The sequence below is a fragment of the Barbatula barbatula genome (assembly GCF_947034865.1).
Source record: "Barbatula barbatula genome assembly, chromosome: 5".
In the NCBI taxonomy this organism is placed as follows: domain Eukaryota; kingdom Metazoa; phylum Chordata; class Actinopteri; order Cypriniformes; family Nemacheilidae; genus Barbatula; species Barbatula barbatula.
In genome coordinates this window covers 7436488-7460002 of record NC_136769.1, presented here as the reverse complement: position 1 = coordinate 7460002, position 23515 = coordinate 7436488, and the positions used below count along the sequence as shown (strand labels likewise).

The 23515-nt window shown below is 39.3% G+C and overlaps 1 protein-coding gene across 1 annotated transcript; it reads left to right on the top strand.

Moving 5' to 3' along the window:
- Positions 1-3688: 3688 nt before the first annotated feature.
- hoxb1a (homeobox B1a) lies at positions 3689-5380 on the top strand (the record flags this gene model as incomplete). The annotated part of the gene is made up of 2 exons (XM_079456326.1): positions 3689-4307; positions 5064-5380. The coding sequence occupies exons 1-2, from the start codon at positions 3695-3697 to the stop codon at positions 5378-5380; spliced, it is 930 nt and encodes a 309-aa protein (XP_079312452.1). The 5' UTR covers positions 3689-3694.
- Between the last annotated feature and the right edge of the window lie 18135 nt (positions 5381-23515).

Here is a 23515-nt window from a genome sequence, read left to right as displayed (position 1 = left end):
CACACGCGGAGTGAGAACACGTTATGTAGTGTTGTGAATCAACTAAGTTGCTCCAAAGCTGTCTCACACTTCTTTCCTTTTACATAGAGTTGTTCAAATTGCGAAACCATATCGCTGAGTACTGGAGTCAGTATCCTGAATCACCATGGTACACCTAAAACAAGTGTTTATTTTCGGACTATTTTAGTCCAGCGGGTCGCCGCCGCTGTGGAGTAGCACAGGACCTGGGTGACTCGTCCATGGTCATAAACGGAGAGAAGTAGCGCCGGTTTATATGTTCTTCAAGCGCGTGAAACAAAAACAACTAAACTGCGGACCTGTGTCTCTGTTGTTAAAGTTTATCGTTCATTTGATACTCATTTTAACAGTCTGGAGTCACGTAAACATGACGTCACGTTACGTGCGTCTTTTCTGGTCAGTCGTCATGGAAACGTGATCGCCCTGGCGTTTGGACCAGAGTGTCAGAGGAAGTGATTCTTTCTGAAGCGCAAGAGTGAGTCTGGTACAGTTCAGATTCGTGTTCCCTTCACTGAAAGTCTTTTAGTGCCTTGCGTCAGCTCCTTACGGCTCAGGAGGACCACAGGCCAAAGCAGACTCCAGCACCTAGCTGTGATGTCTATTGAGAAGGAGTTGCTTGAAATAATTGAACCCCAAAGGGTCATTGACAGGTTTGCCAGCCTCAAAGTGCGGCTACATAGATTAACTCTCCCAAAGTAGAGCAAATATGGGGATTCAGGGGAAGTAGGCCTACTTTAAAGATTTCCCTCTATTTCTTTTTTTATATCTTTACTTTCTTAGTATTTTCAAGACCTCTGTAAATTATCTGGATATTTTGGACATTACCTTCTTTTCATAATTTTTATTCATTTATTGATGACTTATATTGGTTTATGAAAGTTCAGACTGGCGTGCGACCAGATATAGATAGCCATTTGTAAATAATTTACAGAAGGTGAATTACATTTTGTTGTCCAAGTACCTGTTACATTGTTCAATGACAATAAAGATCTAATCTAACCAATCTGATGACTGTTGATACAGAAGGAGGAATATGGAGTTAAGGGTCAGGAAAAGCTGTGTGAAGAAGGTTTTGTGTTTGTTACAGGGGGCTGTCTGTGTGAACTCTCACAATTAAGCTGATGTCCTGAAAAGGTCTCAAACCTTGTTTGTATGTGTAAGCGACCACTCATTCAGTATTTTAGGTTTAGTTAGTTAAAACGGCTCCGTTCTATCATTCTTACTTTAAACGGATTGCCATGCAATGAGTTCTGTTCTGCAAAAAAAGGTGTTAAAAAAAATCTGGATTTTGGAGTTAGTTGAATCAATGTTAAAATGATTAAGTTCTTTTTCAATAGACACATTTTTTGTTTTTGTGTGAAAAGAGGGGGGGGGGGGGGCTTTGCAGTGGGGCTCATTGGGTGCTCAGCACCCCTAAAGCTCTGACCCTAAAATCGCCCCTGGTGAGTAAATGATGACAGAATTTTCATTTTTTAGTGAACTGTCCCTTTAATTCATATTAATTTCAAAATGAACTCTGATTTAACATTAGTTCCTGTACAACGAACAAACATGAACAAATAAAATGAACAGTTGTGTTGGCATTAACTGACATTAACAACGATGAATAAATGCTATAAATACACATTACTCATTGATGTTAGCTGATGTATTAACTAAAGTTAATGAAGGGTGCCCTTTGTAAAAAGTTGAGCTATTCTGTAACCCAACAATTTAAGTAATCAATTTGTTGATCTCCTTGTTCAAACCAAGTCATATGATTTTTAAATTCCGGAAGCATTAATCATTAGACACCAAAAGCGAACGCATTGCTACATTTCAAGAAAAAAAGTAGAAAATTATTCAAATTAAACACTTATTTTTTTATAAGCATACAAATTAGTAATTGAGCCCAACGCTGTTTTCGTTTCCATGAATGCAGAAAGTTGCGAGGGTGCGCAGCGGTTCTTTTTGCGCGCGTACTCCTTTGAAGAAACTTCCAGGCCACATATATAAATCAAACATTTGACTACGTAAACAGGTAATAGGCCAAGCAAATACAGGACTAAAAATATAGTTTGTATCATATAAAATAGTTATTTAGGTTTATAAATGTTTCAATGTTCTTTAAATGAGTTAAATGTAGCCAAGCAGTGCACATTTTAAAAGGTCTGGAGCATGCATAAAAAAATCGCCAAATTGGAACTGGTCAAGCAAACTTTAATTTCTTCCAAAGGACACGGCAACAGTCTGTGAATCTGATGTTAATCATTCGTTGGAAATGTATTAAAAGAACCTGCTCTGAAAGGCAGTGTTCGTGGTTTGTGTGCCTTGCTTGTGCATTAAATACATTTATATTGGCCTGCTAAACGGAATGCATTCCATCAACTGATGGATATATCAAAACATACGTCTTGAGGGCTCTTGAGCTGTAGTAACAAAACTGCTGAGAGTGGTTTAAATCTTAGTTGCACCACCAGACAATCACTTGGCACGTGAGTCGACAGATAACAAATTACTGTGGGTGTTATATTGTTACCGTCTCTTGTACCACCGTGTACTAATGAGCAAATATGTTGTAAATTCTTCAGCCCCTCTTTTTTGAGCGTGGGCTTCTTATGAAGAGGAAGACTTGCTTAGCATTGTCATCTTAATTAATTATTAGCTTTCCCCTTCTCTTGCTGTCCACCAACGCCCGTCAAACCAGTGCAGACGAACTCGTTAGTTTAATGTATAACCTTGAGGTGGAAAGATTCGTGAAGTTTAAAAAGTCTGTTTTGCAGTCATACAAGTATGAAAGATGGTAAATGTAAAAACGAAAATGTAAAAAAAAGTTATATTTGTAGAGCAGTCAATAATGCTTTAACGTGGGAAAGTGCATATTTCAGACATCAAATGAGAGTAAAAAATTCTCACAAATTTTCGCAGTGAGAGAAAGGGACTTGTTGGCCTTCTTTTCTTGGACTCAACAGAAGGCCTGCTGTCTGTATAATTTCGTTTTGGTAACAGATCAGTTCAGTGATTCAATTAGACGGGTCCAAAGCCAACCCGGACCGATCTGTGAACCATGGCGTCACTTCCAATTCGAGTATTAAACAGATTTCCGTTTTAAACACACGTAATGAACTCTTCGCAGGGTCATGCCTAAAAGGCAACACTGAGTGCTCACTGTTATTAAAGAATACAGTCGAGCCCATTAACCATCGCCCATTACAGGAGGCCTACGAAAAAAACATTCTTCTCCAAACCGCATATTAGATTGAAACTAGATACTAAATGCGACAGTTGCGTAAAAGATAAACGGCCAAATCTCAACGCAATGTCTGAAACGCTTTTTCTTCATTTCGTTTTCTCTCTTTCGTAGAGCCTTTCACGCAGGGTTTGACATATTCTAGCTGTTATCAGATTGATGGGCTGGTTTGATTGAAGTGGCTTTGTCATGCAAATGTCAATCGCGTGATGGATGGTCGCAGTGCGCTGACAAACTTCTGGAGGTCCCCTCACCATTGGCGCCGTGACGTCTCACGTGACACAGCAGCTGAGGTAAAGATGTGTTATAGGGAAGCACGAGCAAATACTCAGGAGGTAAGCATTTCCCCGTTTCGCATGAAATACAGTTGCAAGCTTGCAGGACAGGAGGCTCTCACTAAATCTCAGGTTGACCCTTCGCTATTATTTGCGCCTGGACAATTCCAAAATGAACTCTTTTTTGGAGTACACAATTTGTAACCGTGGGACGAACGCCTACTCGCCCAAGGCTGGATATAACCACTTAGACCAGGCGTTCTCGGGCCCTTTCCACAGCGGACACACGAGTGACAGTTATAACGCTGATGGACGACTTTACGTAGGGGGTAGCAACCAGCCAGCAGTACAACATCAGCACCAGAGCGCGGTCTACGCGCATCACCAGCACCAAACGCATCAAAGTGGCATTGGCCTCAATTACGGTGGCACGGGGAATACGAGTTATGGGACCCAGGCCTGTGCCAATCCGGACTATGCTCAACACCAGTATTTCGTCAGCCCTGAGCAGGATGGAATGTATTATCACTCATCAGGTTTTTCGACCTCAAATGTGGGCCCTCACTTTGGCTCTATGGCTGGCGCATACTGCGGTGCACAGGCAGCAGTTCCAGCCGCACGTTATCAACCTCATGGCTGCGAAGGTCAGGACCACCAGAGAGGCTTCTCACAAGGCACCTACGCCGATTTAACGGCATCCCATGAGAGGGACACAGACCAGGATCAGTCCTCACCTGGGAAGACATTCGATTGGATGAAAGTCAAAAGGAACCCCCCTAAAACAGGTGGATTAAATTGGCCATGTAAATAAAATAAAATATCGTTCTAGATGTTGTGCAGGAATGACGGAAGACGTTTGCGTCATTGTAACGCACTGTAATTATTGTTGTGACCAAATTACTCTGACCAACTCTCATAGGCTAAAATAGGCTCTTAATCCAAAACATTTTAAAATGGTAGATACAGGATAAAATGGGATTCGTGAAAATACTAGCCTGTGAGCTTTTATCTTTGTTTCAACCCGTCTCCTCCTGCTAATGCATCGGGCAGACATTACGTGTGCTCTGGGAAATACCCCAACTGGCAAACTGTTATATTTAGCTTTTAAGGTTCTTTTTTTTTAACCTCCGTTGTGTTTTTAAGCTTGTCTTTCTTGTCCCTCCCTTGTTTGCCTCGTAACGATTTAGGGAACCATAGGCTACCCTTACGTATTGGGGGCCAACATTTTTAATTACTGTACAAATTTAGTGGTCATCAGGCATCTTTGGGGAGTATTGAATAGCATGTGCAAGAAGTAAGAACATGGGATTTATGCAAGAGTGCGGCACAAAGCAACCTGTCCAATTCACTTTCATGCCACCCGAATTTAAAACATATCGTATGTATTAAATAACTTAAGAAAGCGATCACAACGAACACATTCATATGCTGTTGCTGTGTGTTTAGGAACATGAACTAATACATTATACGTAATTTTAATGCTCAACATTGTTGAATTGTTTGAACGGCCATTTAACCATTTTATCAACTTTTTCCGACAGCCAAAGTGGCAGAGTTCGGACTGGGCCCGCAAAACACCATTCGGACCAATTTCACAACAAAACAACTCACAGAGCTCGAGAAAGAGTTTCACTTCAGCAAGTATCTCACGCGAGCGCGGAGAGTGGAAATCGCTGCCACGCTCGACCTGAACGAGACGCAGGTGAAAATATGGTTCCAGAACCGCCGAATGAAACAGAAGAAGCGAGAGAAGGAGGGACTCGCTCCTGCATCGTCTGGCACATCTAAAGACCTCGAAGATCAATCCGATCACTCAACTTCTCCATCTCCAGGAGCTTCTCCAAGCCCGGAGTCCTAATCGGGGCATTTACAAAACATTTTAAATATATCTAAAATATATAAGTCTATTAATTTAAGCATTCCACAATGTGACCGAAAGAATTCTCTCGTATTGTATGCTTTTGTTATAGGACCATTCTAATCTGGAATCTAATGAACTCGAAAAAACCATCAGGGAAATAAATGAAACGAAAGAGAGTTTTAGCACAATAATGGACACGTTTACGCCACCAGCGCGAGCAAAAGGTGCAACGCTACACCTTGTTTTTAAGTGCGTGTTAAACAGGGTATTTCTATGATGTCGACAAATGTATTGCACTTTCACTATGTTTACAAATCTCCAAACGAACCTAGATTTCTTTACAGGGAGCCTCTTATGTTGTCAAAATGTGGATTAGTGTTTTGTCCTGTGTTTTTTTTAAATGTGTCAATTGACTATTCATTTCATATAATTGAGATTTGCGGATTGTAGCTATAAGGGTTTTTAGACTCTTTGCACTATATGCAGATACAGGGTAGGCCTTTACTGAAGACCATCACAGTTAAACATGCGCACAGCTACAGATTCAACTATTTTTTACATTGCAACTAGAAATAAATAATTTAAACTGTGTTGCTAAACTAATTTAACTCAATTTCCCTTTTTATTTTATTTTATAGATGTAGACTCAGATAACTCATCTTCCCCAAATGCCAGAGGCGCATTTGGGATGCGAATTTCCTTGCAAACTTAAAATCTACTTTCTTATTAAAACATAGTTCTTTTTTAGCCTTGTATTTTGTATGCGCAGACCAGCTGAGTTTTATTAGTTGCTGTCTGTATGATTCTGTGGGCTAAATGTGTCAATCATATATTTGTCACCTCTGATCTACCTCAAATAAACGATATTTTAATGAAATGGTTTCTGTTCGTTTTAAAATTACGTTTTGATATCTCTAGGATGAATTAAATATAAATGCGGATGTGCATAAATGTGCACAATCTGGCTTGGTCTTCTGCATTATCGAATAAAATGTTTGTTGTCTACATTCACTTGTTTCTCAGTTTAAGCAAGTGTTAGTAGTAGTCAATAATCACAAGGGTTTAAATGGCCACTGCATCCACTTGGAGAGGGTGAGAAAGCGAACACCAGTAAATAGTGTTTATTAGGATGCGGAGCACAGAACGGAATGTTGTTGAGCAATCAGGGTGGCTCGTGATGACCTTTTTACCTCAGTGCGCTTCTGAGATATCCAAACATACAAACAAACTATCTCGCCCTTTGGCGTGAGGGTGGCACAAACAACACCAACCCTGAGCAAATTAAAGGCAATATATGCTTTCAAGAAATAAAACAAACGAAATCCTTTCCCTTAGTTATGTGGGCGGAGCATTTGTTTTAAGTGTTGCTATGAATGGACTTCTTATTGACTTGTTAAACACCACGAACATTTTCAAACCATAAATCTTCAGAGGAGTGTTCAAGAACAAATAACGCTTTCTAAGCGGTTGAAAAATTGACTTAAACACTTTACATAATGCGTTTGTAATGAACCGGGTTTCCTGGTGACATTAAAATAAAAGAAAAGTTCACAATAAAATAAAACGTTCAAGATCGTCATAACTCTTATAATGGAGGAATGCCTAACAAGCAGGCAATTATATATCCAATATATCAAAAATGCTAAATGTTTTAAAACGAGATTATGTATTTAATACAATAAATGTTATCAAAAAACTGGCTTCTGAAAGAAATGGTCTCAGAAATATTGTGGCCGTGATGTGGATCCCAAGCCTGTCAATTATTCTCCTTTGGGTGACAGCTTGTGCACTGCGCATGTACAGTTGCCATTATGCAATACGTGAGACTACCATGCCGACTAAAGACTATGATTAGTGGAGCAAATTCACAATTCACCATTGAAGGAACGAAGAAGAGGAGATGGGGAGGGAGATTGAAATGGTTATTTAGCAGCACACTGTCACTTCATTTTTTCATGATTTATTTATTTGATTATTTCTTTTACAGTTTAAAAAACAAATATTCAGCATTTACCAAAACTAGGAAAAATCTGTCGAATTCCTCGTGCCATGACAGATATGTTTGAAGAAAGTGTTAGCGTTAAGTCCACTTCACACAATGCTCTGCTGCTGTGGCATTCACAACGCACCAGCTCCCTGGGTGGTTTTTTTTACTGATACACATCCCTCTCACCAAGCCAGTTTTTTTCGGTAACAAAGGCAACACATGGTAATCAGCATTTCCTTTTATAAACTTTAAAAGGTTTTGTGAGTAATTTCTAACAAAACTTCTAAATTAGCTAATTTAATATTTTATTTATTTATACTTCACCATAGACTGAATTTCGATAGCCCATGACTTACTTATTTATTCCACACGAGAATGTTTATGCATTTAAAGTTTTTCTTTTCATAAATAAAAAAAGGTGTTGGGAAAAAATGGCACAATAATATTATGAAAAAGGCTTCATAGAAATCCCCTTAACCATCTGCTGGTGTAGATTTTAGTCATGCTGTCCACAGCGTTTGTCTGGCACCCCTCTGAACGGCCTTTGATCAAACTGCTATTCCCCGTAGTCAACCTCCCTGAGCTGTATTGAAACGTAAACTATTGCTTACAGTAGGGGGGTTTAAATACAGGTCAACGTTAACTTTATTTGAACTCTGAATAAATTCAATCTATTGAAAGTCAAATAATTTAACTTAATTTCGAAAAAATGTAATATACAAGGTCTTTTCTATTGATTCGTTAAAATTAGACATCAAATGTGGAAACTCTTCGTTTTCTTTAGTGCCAGCCCCAAAACACATGGCGAGCAAGAGAGAGGGCAAACTCCGGTGAGAGAACTCTGGAATGAACACTGAACTGGAGGGTGCTGACAAGTGGTGACGAAAACTAGTGGAGGGGGTCGACAAGGTGTGGGGGTCGTTTTTAATTCGAACATTTGAGGAAACGAGTTTGCCAAACTTTTCCCCCCTTGTGCACTCTCTTGTGGCCTCACCTCTTCTCTAAAGTTTACGCCGGCTTGACAGTTCTATTTCATCCCGAACCTCTGACGGACTGCCTTAATATTTGCTCAGACGAACAGGTTTGCCCTGGGCCCTGTCTTAAACATCCCTGCCTGCCTCTCCTCTGGCCTCGGTTCATGTAGAGTTCAGGCCAAATGAATACTTGAAATGCATAGGTCAGCCTGTCAGGAGATGTGGATGGGCTTCCATCTCACCGGGGTCACACGCAGGTCTTTCCTTTATGCTTGCACCGCGAGCACCGTTCTGAGGCTTCACTTCGTCCCTCTAGAATTTTAAAGCGATTGACCCTTAACGCCCCTCTTCCCTTCGCTAGCTTCTTCTATTTACAATGCTATCCATCGTACTGTAAATACGTGTCTTTTTTTTGTCTCTTCCGGGTTTTTCAGGTCAAAGTTTAATCAAATTAAGTTCGTAAATAAAAAAGCAATACTGCCAAAATTGTTTCAGAAAAAGTTGGAAAGTTTTTAAATGCGGTCAAGCAACTATATCAAACTAAAACAATCTCTGTTCCAGTCATAAACACATATTGGTATTCTTTGTAGTTCATAATCACGTTAGTAGTAAAAGATAAAATACATTTTTAAAATATAAAAAACAAAATTAAATACCTTTAATTGACTGTTTAATGTTTGTATTTTACCTGCCTTTAAAAATATAAATAATTTACATGGATCATTTACATTACAACTTTAAAATTACCCTCAACAAACATCTTAAAAGCCAACCGTATTTAAAATATTGCCATTGTCAATATTTAGCTTTAACTACATTTACAAATTATTTGAATTATTTACAACAATAACTTAAATACAAATAACAACAAAATAATGATACTAAAGCAATCATAATAACACCAACATTTGGCCAATATTGTTTAATTGTTAAAAAGTGTTAATAATAATTACCAAATATCGTTATTTTTAATTATTAGTAATATTATACTGACAATAAAACTGCCCCAAAGATCAATGATACAATGCCAACTTGGAAAACATTTTTTTCTTAACAATCCATCAAAGGTGGAAAGGAGCGCAACCCACTCAGCAGGCTTCAGGGTTCATACAAAAAACGCCAGTGAACTTACCATGACCCTGCGCTGACCAGATCACCACGGAACACAAAAGTTAACAGTTTAAAGTACCCCCGTAGATTTATTAGACGAGCGATATAGGCCTACGAAAAGAAGCAGTAAAAATGAAAAGTTATTGAACAGGAATAATGCACACAGACACATACAATGTTAACCTATCGCTTCACCTGATAGCCTACCATTAAGTATTAACGTAATTTTTATTTTATTAATTACTATTATTAATTTGTAAAGATGTGGCTTTCTAACACATTCTGGCTGATGCTTTTTAATAATATAAATAAAAAAGATTCCTATTGCAAATAAAATAATACAATTAAAATAACCAAAATAAAAATATTTTTCCACTGAAAAACTGGTGAGAACAAGAAGAAGAAAACTGCTTCTTACATTTTTGTAATTTAGCAGACGCCTTTCTCCACACATTCTTGGGTGAAATCAGAGCAAGAGGTTATCTGTGAGAAAAATTCCTCCTTCATGCTTGAGGAAGGCCAGAAAAAAATGCCACCAGACAAATGCAGAAGTATCTTTTAATATTTATCTTGTTATACAATGCTGTACACACCATTAGCTTAACAACAATGGCACCACTACTAATTATTAGCCTCTATAAAGTTAATGTTACTAATGTTTTCAGAGAGATATTCAATAGAAAACAATGTCACAAATGTTTTGTTGAGCTCATTTAAATAGTTAAGACTTAAACAATTTATATTGGTTAACAAAAGTATTTTAGGCCGTTTAAAGAATTTGCATTAGAATAACTGAGAGATGTTATTTTGCATGATTCGGGGCCCCTCTGCCACGCTCTCTCTCTCTTGGTATCTGACTCCAGGTGGACTGAAAGAGTAGCCCTACCTGTCTCTTTTAACATAGACACACACAGAGTGTTGAATGAGATTCGCACAATAGGCTTGTTGACCTCACACAAACACAGCATGTTATCAAAAGGTATTTCTATCTCAAATGGAGATTAGGAACTATACGAGCATCTCCCTCACACACTTTAACATACAAATATACACACCCTTTTTCTGAATAACAAGCAGAGCTAGGGAATACACAGGGAAATTGTCCTAAAGAACACATTTCAAAGAGATCTTAAGTGCTGCCATTTTATAATCTTTAACTTACTTTCACAAACCTTGACAAGTTAACTTTATCTGAATGCAAACATGGACAAAGAACTGAAGTGCTAATGACATTTTACAAATGATTTAAGTTATTTCTCAAAATGTCACATGCTCTCAATGTACGTGTAATTCTTTTGTATGTTCAGACATTTGCAGTAAAATGTGTTTTTGCTCATTCACGAAAGCATACGTGTATGGGTGGTATGGGGGTGAAAGATTGCACTATGATACACGCGTGATGTCTGAAAAGGGAAAGTTGGGGAATTCCACTGAAAACTTTACCCCGTTCCAAATTTGTTCTCTTTCATGCTGGGCTCTATGAAGGGGAAAACTACCATGTTTTCCTGCAGTTGTGTGTTAAATTGGTCTCCAGAATGACCCCTCCTCTATTTCACCTTTCCAAGAACAACACAAACATCAAACAGTCATTTTTTCCCATTACCTTCCCGGTTGTCACCAGAAAACGGTTTGTATAAAATTTGTCCTGCTCAGCAACATGTGCCTGTTTAGCAACCTTATGAAGATTAAAAAAACATAATAATAATCTCATTGAACAGGGACAAAATCTTAAATGAAAGACGAAGCGAAAAGCCTGCCCCACCTCAAAAAACATCTCAGTAGCACTCGTCAGATAGTTGGGCAAATTAAAACATGGTCTTGCTAATGGAACAGTGCCATTCAAAGTTATCGATCGTGTCCATCATTTTCGGGTTTGTGTTTGTGTGCACGCTATAATGGCGAGCGGGCCATGATTTCATAACTCAGTGCTGTGGCCCTCCTTTCATTTGAAATATGTGTCAGAAACGAGAGCAAGGAGATTCAGGAGTTGAATTGACTGCAGAGAATTTCTGTGTGTGTGTTTGTGTTCACAGATCAGAGGTCCAGATGAGATGGTGAGGCCAGTGTGGACAGCTGGAACATTTAAGCCAAACCAGAGACTGATGATGAAGGATTGTGTGTGTGTGTATGTGGGGGGGGGGGCTACTTCTTATTTACAGACACCCTGACATTTGGCATGTAGGAGTGTATAAGTGAAACTGTGGTGTAGACAGAACAGAAAATCAACTAGAATTTTAAAAACTGAATTTTATATATATATATACACATATATATGTAGACTGAATCCATAGATCCCCTTCATTTTCTCTCCTCTGCTCTCAGATGTAAAGATATCATTACTTGTCCATCACTAAAAGTTCATAGCCAGGGCACACCAACACTCTGTGACCTTGCAACAACGACACATACACCCACACGTTTGTTCTTTACCCTGTAATATCATGAGGTGATCTATAGAAAGACTAGTGCTGAAACACGGCTCACAACACTCCAGATGCACAACATTTTTAGCACGACCATTTCGAACCCAACCTGCTGTTGAAAAGTAATACGAGATTTAGGGTTACACACCTCACCATTAGTTACAAAAGCAACTACATGTGACACCAAAGGTCACTATAGTTTTTGGTCTCCTTTTTTTCTGACTGAATAGCTGATATGAATATCTGATATGGTATGCACATTCCATTACACCTACCCACATAAAAGTTCAGAGATAAATCTGATCTACTATTTGAGAGCTATAGAAATACAACAGGACTGACCTCTGTGAAGATGCTAAAACCGGGAGACGAGTGTATGTTAAACGCTCTCTTCCCCTGCATGTAAATGTAGGGCTCCCAAAATCTGAAGTTTATGTACGTCCCTTGAACAGCCAGATGTATTTTCACTCTGCAAGTCAAACTACTTAAAACAACGCATTAAATGTGAATATATTTGTAAAACACGTAGACACATTAATTATATTTGACAATAATACACTACCTGTCACCAACATTTGCATTAGACTGTTAGGCTAAAGAATTGCATTACGGCGTTTAAACGTTTATCTTGATGTTAATGTCTTTTATAATATTTCTCTTGGTGTTATTTTAAAAACTAAAATAATAATTCGTGTTTGTCGTTTCAAGGTGTATTACAGCTGTTGCCTCTGCTTCAGTCTTATTTATTTCAAGAATATTGCCTTGATGGTTCTGTGATTCTCTTTCTCTTTGTACATCGGGTATGCCCTGCTGGAGATGTAAAGAACTGCACCTCTCCAGCCAAAGCCGTTAATTCTCTCTCCATGAGCTAATCAATTGAAATCCAATTTCATTTGTGAAAATCATGCCATTAAAATGTACAGATAGTAAGGAAGAGACACCGAAATAACCTTGCTCTTAACACTCCCCACATCACATAAAACAGAGCCTCTATTTATATACCCTTGTTCATCTGTATGTGATGTTTCAAACCACTGGCCTGCTGTGTCTGAGGTTCACTGCAACAGAGGTAAACCAGGTTAATGTCACTCTGGGACGGGCTCATATGGTCTTAGGGAGGTTCCAGCTGAATGCTCAGATTTACTTTCGTCTCCCAGAGCGCACTGCCTGGATCTTAATGACAGCTAAACTCTGTCTGAACTCTCACTCATACATACACACACGCCATCTCCCCTCCTTCACTGCACTTTGACATTATCCAGTTATAATGTGCAGACATTATATTCATAGCTATGCTTTACAAAGCACTCCTTGGGCATGTCTGAAAAATGAGACTGTAACTGTACAGCATCAGAGAAAATCAACACATTGTTTAACGGACAATAAACAAACTTCATCGATTTTCTTATTAACACTTTAAGATGATAATAATGCACACAATATTGGAAAGCACTTTCTGGATTATCTGCTTAATGCTACTTCCTGAAGTAAGGGCTTTTTATCACTCTGCCTAGTACTAGAACTCATTTTCTAATATTACCAGATTGACACAATTTTCACAGAAATATGAATCACTGGATTGACCAAAGTTAGCCAGGCAAGTGGACTCTAATCCTAGAGAGTTTTGCTTGAAGAGATTTTCAGAGTCTCCTTTATGATTTTATCAATATAATGTTTTTCTTTTAATTAATATCCATATCGTGATTTCTATTATGTGCTGTATAGGGACTGTGGCCAATTTCGGTCACCATCAGACTTTTCTTCCTGTCTAAATTAATGGTTCTTGGCCAGAATAAGCTACAAATGTATGGCTTAGCCAAGAATCTGGCTATAAAAGACTACTTTCACATTTTGTGTTATGGCTGTTAGCTGTGGCTGTATTTTTCTTATCTTTGGCCCTTTACCAGCTCTCTTAATGAACCCTGACGCAGAGCTCTGTCCTGAGGCCTTCACCATCCCCTGCCTCAGCAGTGTCCAGCCCACACAGTTCACTCAGGTGAGCCCCATGGTGCAGCTCTGCCTCGGGGACACACATACAACCATTAATCAATGGTGAGCACAGTATAACCACAGACTACACTGGATCACAGCCCATACACACTTACACACACTTTACATAGACATAATTCCTCATACACACACATTACTCATACATGGAAATCTGACTAAATTTAGTCATTTTTCAGACATCCAAAGCGACTTACAAATCAGGTAAACAATGGAAGCAATTGGAAAAACATAAGGACAACAAAACGCATAAGCACAGTAAACTGGTCTCATATAGCCTACCACAGTGTACAAAGCTAAGTTTTTTGGGGGCGTTCTTTTTAAGGATAGAAAGAGTAGAAAAGAGATAGAAGTCAGAACTGATTGTCAGGTACTGACGGAAGAGAAGCGCTTAAAGATGGCTACAGAATCTGCTGATCTTGACGCAGCAGGCAGATCATTCCACAAATGTGAAACAGACCCAGAGAAGGTACGTGAGAGTGATTTTTTCCCTTTTTGGGATGGCATCTCAAGACATCATTCATTTGCAGTGCATAGGGATCTGGCGGGTTCATAAGTTTTTTTTGCGATATAGATATGGGGGTGCCGAACCAGTCTAGTAGCCCAAGAGCAGAGCTTTGAATTTGATGCGAGCGACTTTAGGGAGCCAATGTAACTTAATGAAGAGAGGAATAACATTTGTTCTATTCAGTTTATTGAAGGTCACTCTTGCCGCTTCTGGATCATCTGTAGAGGTTACGTTGTGCAAGCTGGAAGTCCCTCCAGCAGAGCATTGCAATAGTACAGTCTGGACCGGACAAGAGCCTGGACTATGTCTTGCTTAGCTTGCACTGACAGGAAAGGTCTAATTTTTGTAATGTCGTAGAAGATGAACCTACAGGACCGGGTGGTGCATGCAACATGATCTGTGAAGTTTAGCTGATCATCGACTACCCAGGTTTCTGGTCGTTCTGGAAGGTGTGATGGTTGATGAGTCTAGTTGAATGGAGAGGTTGTGATGAATCTTTGGGTCATCTGGGATTACAAGCAGTTCTTTTTTCGCAAGGTTCAGCTGCAGGTGATTGTTCTTCATCCAGAGCGAAATGTCACTCAGCCATGCTGAAATGCATGCAGAAACAGTCGGATCATCAGGCTGAAATGACAGGTGGAGTTGTGTATCTTTCGCATAGCAGTGATAGTAAAGGCCATGTTTCCAAATGACACAACCTAGGGATGTCATGTGTACGGAAAAGAGCAACAGTCCAAGCACTGAGTCCCGAGGCACCCTTGTATTGAGATGTTGGGACTCAGAGACCTCACCTCTCCAAGATACTCTAAATAACCTACCTGAGAGGTAAGACTTGAACCATTGTAGCACCATTCCAGACACACCCATAGCCTTGAGGGACAGCAGATAGATCCAGTAGGATGACTACATGTATGTACGTTATAATGTATATTAAAATGACTAAACTAAAAATAATTGCTGTCTGGCCCACCTGAGTCCCAATTGAGCTGGTCTAGATCGTGACCATTCTATAAACACCAGCGCTAGTCAACGTAAGGGTGATTCCCGTCAAAACATCATCCAAAAGATGTTCAAGTATAAACATTGGCACAATCCCCATACTTGAAGAATCCAGAATCTCTCACCTATGTGTATGCCCAGTCACAGTCAACTTTTTAATGTCAAATACAATCTTAAAGGGACGGTTCACTCACAAATGAAAATTCTGTCATCACTCAACCTGTGTGTATGCCCAGTCAGTCAACATTTTAAAGTTAGATATAATCTTAAAGGGACAGCTCCCTTAAAAATGAAAATTCTGTCATCATTCACCCAATGTGTATGTCCAGTCACAGTCAACAATTTAAAGTAAGATACAATCTTAAAGGGACAGTTCACCCAAAAATTTAAATTCTGTAAGCTCACCCTCAAATTGTTACAAATCTGTATCAATGTCTTTGCTCTGTTGAACACAAAAGAATAAACTTTGAAAAATGTAGGAAGGAAACAGTTCTTAGGCACTTTTGACTAACATTATGTAATTTTACCTACCAATGGTAGTCAATGGTGGCCAAGAACTGTTTGGTGACAAGCATTCTTCCACACATCTTCTTCCACACAAAAACTTGAGGGTGAGTAAATTATGACATCATTTATATTTTTGGGTGACAGAATATTAACAAATACTATATTAAACGTATAATTTATTGGAGTTATTTTGCAAAAATGCATGTTGTCCACCAATGAGGTGAATATTCCGTACTGTGTCTGCAAAAAATTACCACATTCAGTCTCTGGCATGAGGTCATAAACAATATACCGCTACTTCAGAGGGAGACATAAAGAGAGATACTGATTGATGCCTGTGGAACAGTTGCTGGATTAATCTAAATGATCTATGATCCAAATCACATATGCAGTGGGTTGATCAAAAACGCTTGCTTATTAGCAAATACACACGACTTTGAACATTCAAAGACAAATATACAAATAAATCACACGATCCACACAATTACATGTTCATGAGTGGACAACACCTGGACTGTGTTTGAAGCACACAATTCTGTGTTTCCAGCTGGAGACTAATGGACTTATTACAATGTGTTACATTTGCACAAATTAACTGGACTAGCCAAAGAAACTTGATTAAAGGCCTGTCATAAATGTAAGTTATGAATATATTTACAAGGCATTGTACTCAAATATCCTTGATTGTATATGAGTTTGTGTGTGAGCACGTGTCTATACAGTGGCTGGTTTCCAGATGTTTCTTGGTGAGAAACTGTCCCGACTGCCAACAGGAGATGAACTGGTCTAACACTCACATCCAGCTGGATTCGAGAGATATACAAAAAGAGAGAGTGACAAAAAGAGTGAAAGAGAGAGAGAGATGAAAGGTAGGGAAATAAGAGCGAGACAACAAAGACTGGGATTCATTATGTTAATCTGACCTTTCCAACTCATCAACGGCTATTAAATGTTTGCTGTGAGATCAGCTGCAAAAAAACGGTTAATGTGTTTTACAAGACGACCTTTGGTGAGAATAAATCAGACTTTAAAAAAGTGAAAAGAAAATAACCCCTTTTTCATATAGAGCATGTGGCGGATTATGGATTGTCAAACTGGATCGCATTAGCAGACGTTTAAATCATGAACAGATTATAAAAACATTTATAAACTACAAAAATACTGTAGCTGTAGAAAAAACACACCAAGACCGAAGATGACACACCACATGTAATAAACTCACAACATTTCTAGAGCTTTGCGGACCCAATGCAGTAGTGTGACATGTAACATAACACACTTTCTTCTACTAGGCTTTACTAAGCATATATTTCAAATGTACAGTCAAAACTGCATTCACGTGGCAAAAACTCAGAAATCCATATAAAACTGATTCTGATTAAAAACCACATGCCCACAACACAAGCACCTCAACATTCAGGGCTACACTGAGAGAAAATCCAAAGTCTCTCTGGTCCTTCTTTGTTACTTTCATCCTTGACAGATTGCAAATCCGAAAGAGGTACAAAACAACAAACCGGCGGCTCGATTTTAAGAAGACTGATTGAGTACACGGGTGAATAGGACGCGCTCCTTTCTAGATGGGGGTTTAGACACTACTGCTGTACAGGACAGGTTGTGTCCAGGGGGTGCAGTTGGGGTGGGGGTGAAGTGGACAGGTCTTGGGCCTTTGTGACTGTGTGTTACCATGGTGGACAAGCCCCAGGCCGGGAGAACTGCCCTCTGCTCCCCTCCCAAGCCTCTCTCCTCCCTGTCACCCTTGAGTTATTGATGGGACAGGTTGGCAATGGAGCCCCCCCTCCTCTCACACGGGGCCATGAATACCACACAGCTGGACAGGCAGTGTTCGGGATATAGTAAGTACGAACGGTATATGTTGTATTTATGTGCGTGATTGGAGATTATGTCTGTCAGCAGATATACAGTTAAGTCTGTGGGATGAACGAATGAACGAAATGCTGCGTATAAAACACATCAGTTTTAGGATAACTCCTACCTCAACCCGGAAATCATTTCTGGAAGGGGGCTCTCTATTGTCACAGAAAACATTAATAGATTACTCTTACTTTGTCATATTGTTACATGTTCAAGCAAAGTGTAATATATACAGCCATGGAAAACATTTTTTATCCTAATTTATAGATGCATTTTGGCCATTCCAGTTCAGTGTCTGTTGAATTTCAACAAAATCAAAAAATTCAACAGCAACATGAAAGACTGACAGCATGACAATACACATGAAAACTGTGATAAAAATCCAGGTTATCACATAAAAAACATGTGCATATTACTATTGCATTGCTTAAAAGTGAGGTCTGAATAAATTTTTTTGTTTCTCCAGTTGTCATTTTTTTGCAAATAAATGCAAATATAACCGATATTGGAAAATGTTCTCTTAATTTGTTCAGCGGCAGTAAATAATTTTGTCAATAAATAGACAGACAGAAAGATACTGTAGATACTTTATTAATCTTTATTAATCCCCTGTGAGGAAATTATTTAGCATGAAAAGCCGGACATAACAGTACAGTACAAAACAGTACAATTACAAGTCACAGTATAATAAGTGTAAAATAAAAGCACAGAGTGTATAAATTGCTACACTTGACAAATAAAAAATGCACAGGATAAACACAGTATACATGAAGTGAGGAAAGAAAAAAGGCTGTATCTACAAAATTGTGCGTGTGATGTCTTAAAGTTTTTTATTCACATGTGTAATGTGAATGATGTGTGTATTCACTAGCACACTAAAAGGTCAATGGTGCTTCTGCTTTTTCATTTACAGAATCAGTAGGCCTATGCCATTTACAAAATTACAGGTTGTGACCATTCTGCAATTCAACGAGACCCATGTACCCTTTTTATGCAATTATTCTTTTCATTTTTATCCCTTTTTTGACACTTTGTTGCTTTCCTGATCCATCGAGACAAAACAACAGTCGGGTACAATGGAGAACGTCTTTCACCCAGAATTGTTTCACCCAGACAGGCGTTAAAAAATAGCTCTGTGCTCTTCCGGAACAGCATATAGCGCTCTCAGCACAACAGTAACCCAGATACTGCAGACTTCTTTCTTCTGGCAGGTAGATCCTTCTATCCTTGCTGCTGTTGGTGTGCCCGTTCGTCGGATCGGAACCTCTCGGCCCACAGCGGGTGTCCTGATGCGATCTGACAGAGCTGTCAGCAACCAGGTGTCATCTCTTCCCCTTTTCCAAGATCTGTAGATGTCGCTGTCGCAGATACAGGTTTCCACTCAACTCATCCCCCTCCCCAGATCTGCTGTGTGGAAGCATTGTGGAGTGTCTTAATTTCCCTGTACGCTCCTGTTCGTTGTTCACAGTGTGACAGTGAAAAATGGTTCGTCAGCTCAGCTCTCTTTGCCGGGCGACACGAGGCCAAACGACGCAACATCTGGCATTGGTGTGTCGTCTCCAGGGTTTTTGGCACGCGTTCCTGGCTGCTGGATCTACTCTTGCCTCCCGTTTAATTTTTCACCCGCTCTCTTTTTCTCTCTGCACCTTGCGTCGCTCGGCCCCCAGAGGTGCTGGGGAGCAACCGCAGGGGCCAGGTGGGATCCTTTAGCAATGACACTCTCAGTGACGTTACCTTGACAACCATGCAACACAGGCTCATTTAAAATGCGTACCTCTGCCTACATTTCGGCGTTACCCGAAATACGTTGTACCAGGTACAAATTGCTGCATCTTTTGGTTGGAATGTCCACTAGTGGTGCATAGGTTTTTCTCCGTTCTGATGCAGGTACATTCAAGGTTACAAAGCAGGTGCTCAAACCTTTTTTCTTTGTGCATGTCTGCTTGGTAACTTTTAATAAAACACATTAGAACGGAGAATAAAAACGTGCCTCCAGTGGACATTCCACTCGAATGATGGAGCGATTTGTACCTGGAGCTACATACAGTATTTCACGTTGTGCAGAAATGTAGGCAGAGGTACGTATTTACAATGAGCCTGGGCTGCAACTTAGACAAGGCATGTTTCTATAAAGTTCTCATTCAAAGTGTTGTTTCCGGAGCGACTTTATTTCTACCAGCACACACAAATTTTAATTCGCACTATTGAATACACAAATAAACGCACGCAAATACTATGCTCTGAAGAAGAAAAATGGAGATGTTTGACAAGAACAGAGTAAATGCCCACATCTCCTGTAAAGAGCCCACACACCCTGCGGTTTCAAGAGCGCCCTCAATAATTCATTAACTGATACCTAATCACAGAACATTTCACTGGCGCTGAACATCAGCTCTCTGCTCGCCTGCAGAGAAAGTCTGGACGCATGCTTCATTCCACCGGACTGCATTCGCAGGTGATTCATCAACATATGCCTTAGCATTAGATCATCTGTTGCTGCTGGTACAGGGACCACTTTTGAGAAACCTGATATCAAATGTGAGTGGCACCCTTATTAGTATCTTCTAGAATAATACAAAAGCATTTTACTATGACATTTACACTCCCTGACACAACAAATCTTAATTTACAAAGTCATAATCAATGATGCGTTTATACACTTTGAAACCAATATGAGCTGCATTAACAAACCACACTTCTGGTTTCATCATGAGAATAGCATTAAAGTGACGGCTGACAAGTCTAAAGAACAGTGGACTCATGCGAAAAACTTTGCACAGTTATCATGGTGTTTCACAGAAAAAAAATCACACCAAATTAAAAAAATTACACAATTAAACTTCTCATGCCTGGTGACTATGGTAAATCTATTTAGTAGTCAACTTAGAGACGGTTCACCCCAAAATAAAAACCTGTACTTATTCAACCTCATGTCAATCAACACTTGTATATGACTCGATCTTCTGTGTAAAACAAAAGAAGATATTTTTTGAGAGATGTGCTTTTATGTCCATACAATGGAAGTCAATGGAGGCCAGTGTTGTTTGGTTACCAACGTTCTTCGAAATACCTTTGGTGTTCTGCAGAATAAAGAAAGTCATGCGTTTTTGGGTGAACTGTCCCTTTAAATATTTATAGGAAATTAGTATTATGCCACAATCATTAACAAGTGTTGTGGTGTTACAGTGTCAAACTATATAACATTGGATTTGGATTATTTCCTTGACTTTATTACATCAAGAACTAATGTAACACCCGAGGAAAGAAGCCAAAGGAAACTTCATGGACTTTGAGGCTGACGCTCTGTATAAAGAAGTAGAAGTCTGAAATGTGAATATTTATTTAGTCTGTTCTCTGCAGGTGTGACTAACAAAAGAAAGAATGCTGGACTGCAGCGGTGCCTGTCAGCAGTTACCGTGCAGTAGCAAAGATGAAAGATTATTAAAGGTTGTTGCCTGGCAATGCAATACGTGTCATCAGAAGTGAAAGAAAATAAAGTGTATTGGCTTATTAATAAACAGAATCTTCAGTACCAGGTGTGCGCTTACCATTTTCATCACATTCGGTATGGTAACGCAGCTGCACTGGGTTGGGTCATTGATAAACTCAGTGTTGGATCAGGTGGAAGAACACACCCAGATTATTTGGAGTTGTATTGTAACATCCTGCGCAAGCTGACAAAATGCTCAAACCTCGATGAACAACGGCTGCACAACAAAACAAATTTCACACAAAATAATCTGCTTTAAAATGTAATATATGATCAAGCTAAACTTAGATGAGATCCACACTCTTCTATACTCCATTAACAATTACTTCTTAAACATAGCGATGTTGTGTTTATCAATAGTTTACATTATGCAATAACATACAAATCAAATTTATTTTCAATACGGACAGTTTGTTATAGATGTGCTCCAGGAAGCCTTAAAGGCCCCGGCCATACGTCATCTGGGATATAAATGTCACATCATGTACTGTGATCTTGAATGATCCAAATATTGTTAGCAAATCCCTCTTGATTCAAGCATTGAATAGAGTGGTGGAGTGATTCATGTCTGTTTTGAGTGCAGAGGGCTATAATCGTAAAGTGAGGAGATTATTTTAAGAGCCAGGAGGTAGAGATGCGTCTTAGCTTGCTCACTGACGGAGAAATCTGGCTGTAACACCACAATATTTATGATCTCGGGCCAAAGGGCGGTGTTACAGAATTGCTTTACGAAGTCTCTTCTTGTAAGGCAGTTAGGAGCAGAATGATCAAAGCATTTTATATTCACAACTACTTTCCATTGCTCTGTTTTTAATTTGAACAATCAATTTTTTTCGGTCCCCATGTTATCCTATTCCTTATGTGTGCGCTTTAGAGGCCCCGTCTCTCCCCGTATTCCTGGATGCGGGAAGCTTTGGGAAAATTACTCAATTTACAGACCCATTAATTCAAGTTGAATGCTACTGTATATGAACACGAGACAATAGCAATGTTTTATTGAGCACAATCCAGATGAGCAAAAGAGATTAAACGCAACGTTGATTTCAAAATCGCCTCACAAATCCTTATTTTACGAGCCCTCCTCCATGGCGCAGTGGGATTCTGGAGCGACACGGTACTCCGGTGTGTCGTATTTCTCTGCATGTCTTATAAAGCTGCTCCTGTTGTGGAAAGAAAATCAAGCAAGAATATAGATAAATCTTATTTGTGGACTCTTTTCAGTAGTCTGCTTTTCTAAGCTGGGAGTTGACGGTTTTATAAGGGTTTTGACTGGCATGAGACTGAGAGTTTTCTTGGCCTGTGAACGTTTTGCTTTTTACAAGGTCGCACTGTGTGGAGGTGATTGTTCCTCAGAGACCAGGACGCTTAAAGAGTGGGAACGCTCCAGCGTCTTACAGGAGGAATGCAGAGCCGTAAAAGGCACATTTACACAAGAACCAAGCATCCAATAATCCTTCCTATCCACAGAGACTGCAACAGTTTAAAGTGTTTAGGCACAACACATACATCTTCACTGTAAATCATTTCTTGAGGAGGATTTGGAGGACTGGGCAGAAGAACTGGACAATGTTTAGCCTACTGCTTTCAATGACATAAACCACAGCGTCTTCGAGCACTCAGAGAGTTAAGGCTGTGCGAATTCTTGGGCTCAGTCTAACAAACTCATTTAACACGTATAATAATGAGATCTTTGGAGGGTGATAAAAAGTCAGTTGAGCCCGAAATACGGCTCCTCCGGGTTGGATTGTGCTTACAATCTGAAAGCAAACCGGCACAATTCACACAGTCATTTATCACTATCAATAGTAAATTTGGAAGTAAGGAAAGAGGGGAGAGTCATTAAGGATATCGGGAAAACAGCGTAAGCCATAACAAATCCTCCCTCATGTAACATGGTGATCATCTAGGTCTAGAACTCATACTTGAGCCAAAGCTAGTTTGTTGTATCTGCAATTCACCTTAGGCAATGCTAACAGAACAACAACAAATTACAATACAACAAATTTGTAGCATTTAACGGATAACATGGTGCAGAAATCATACACAAAAGCTTTTCCAAATTGGAATAAATACAAACAACAATAACACCAACTTGTTCGAGTATAGATGCACTGGTCTCTTAATTTTCCCAAAAATCAAATTAAAATCTGTATCAATTGAAATGTAAACAACCCGAGCTGAACTCAAATATAGCAACCTTTATAGGTTCTCATGTCTTGTGACAAAACACACAACAACTAGTCACGAGCCAG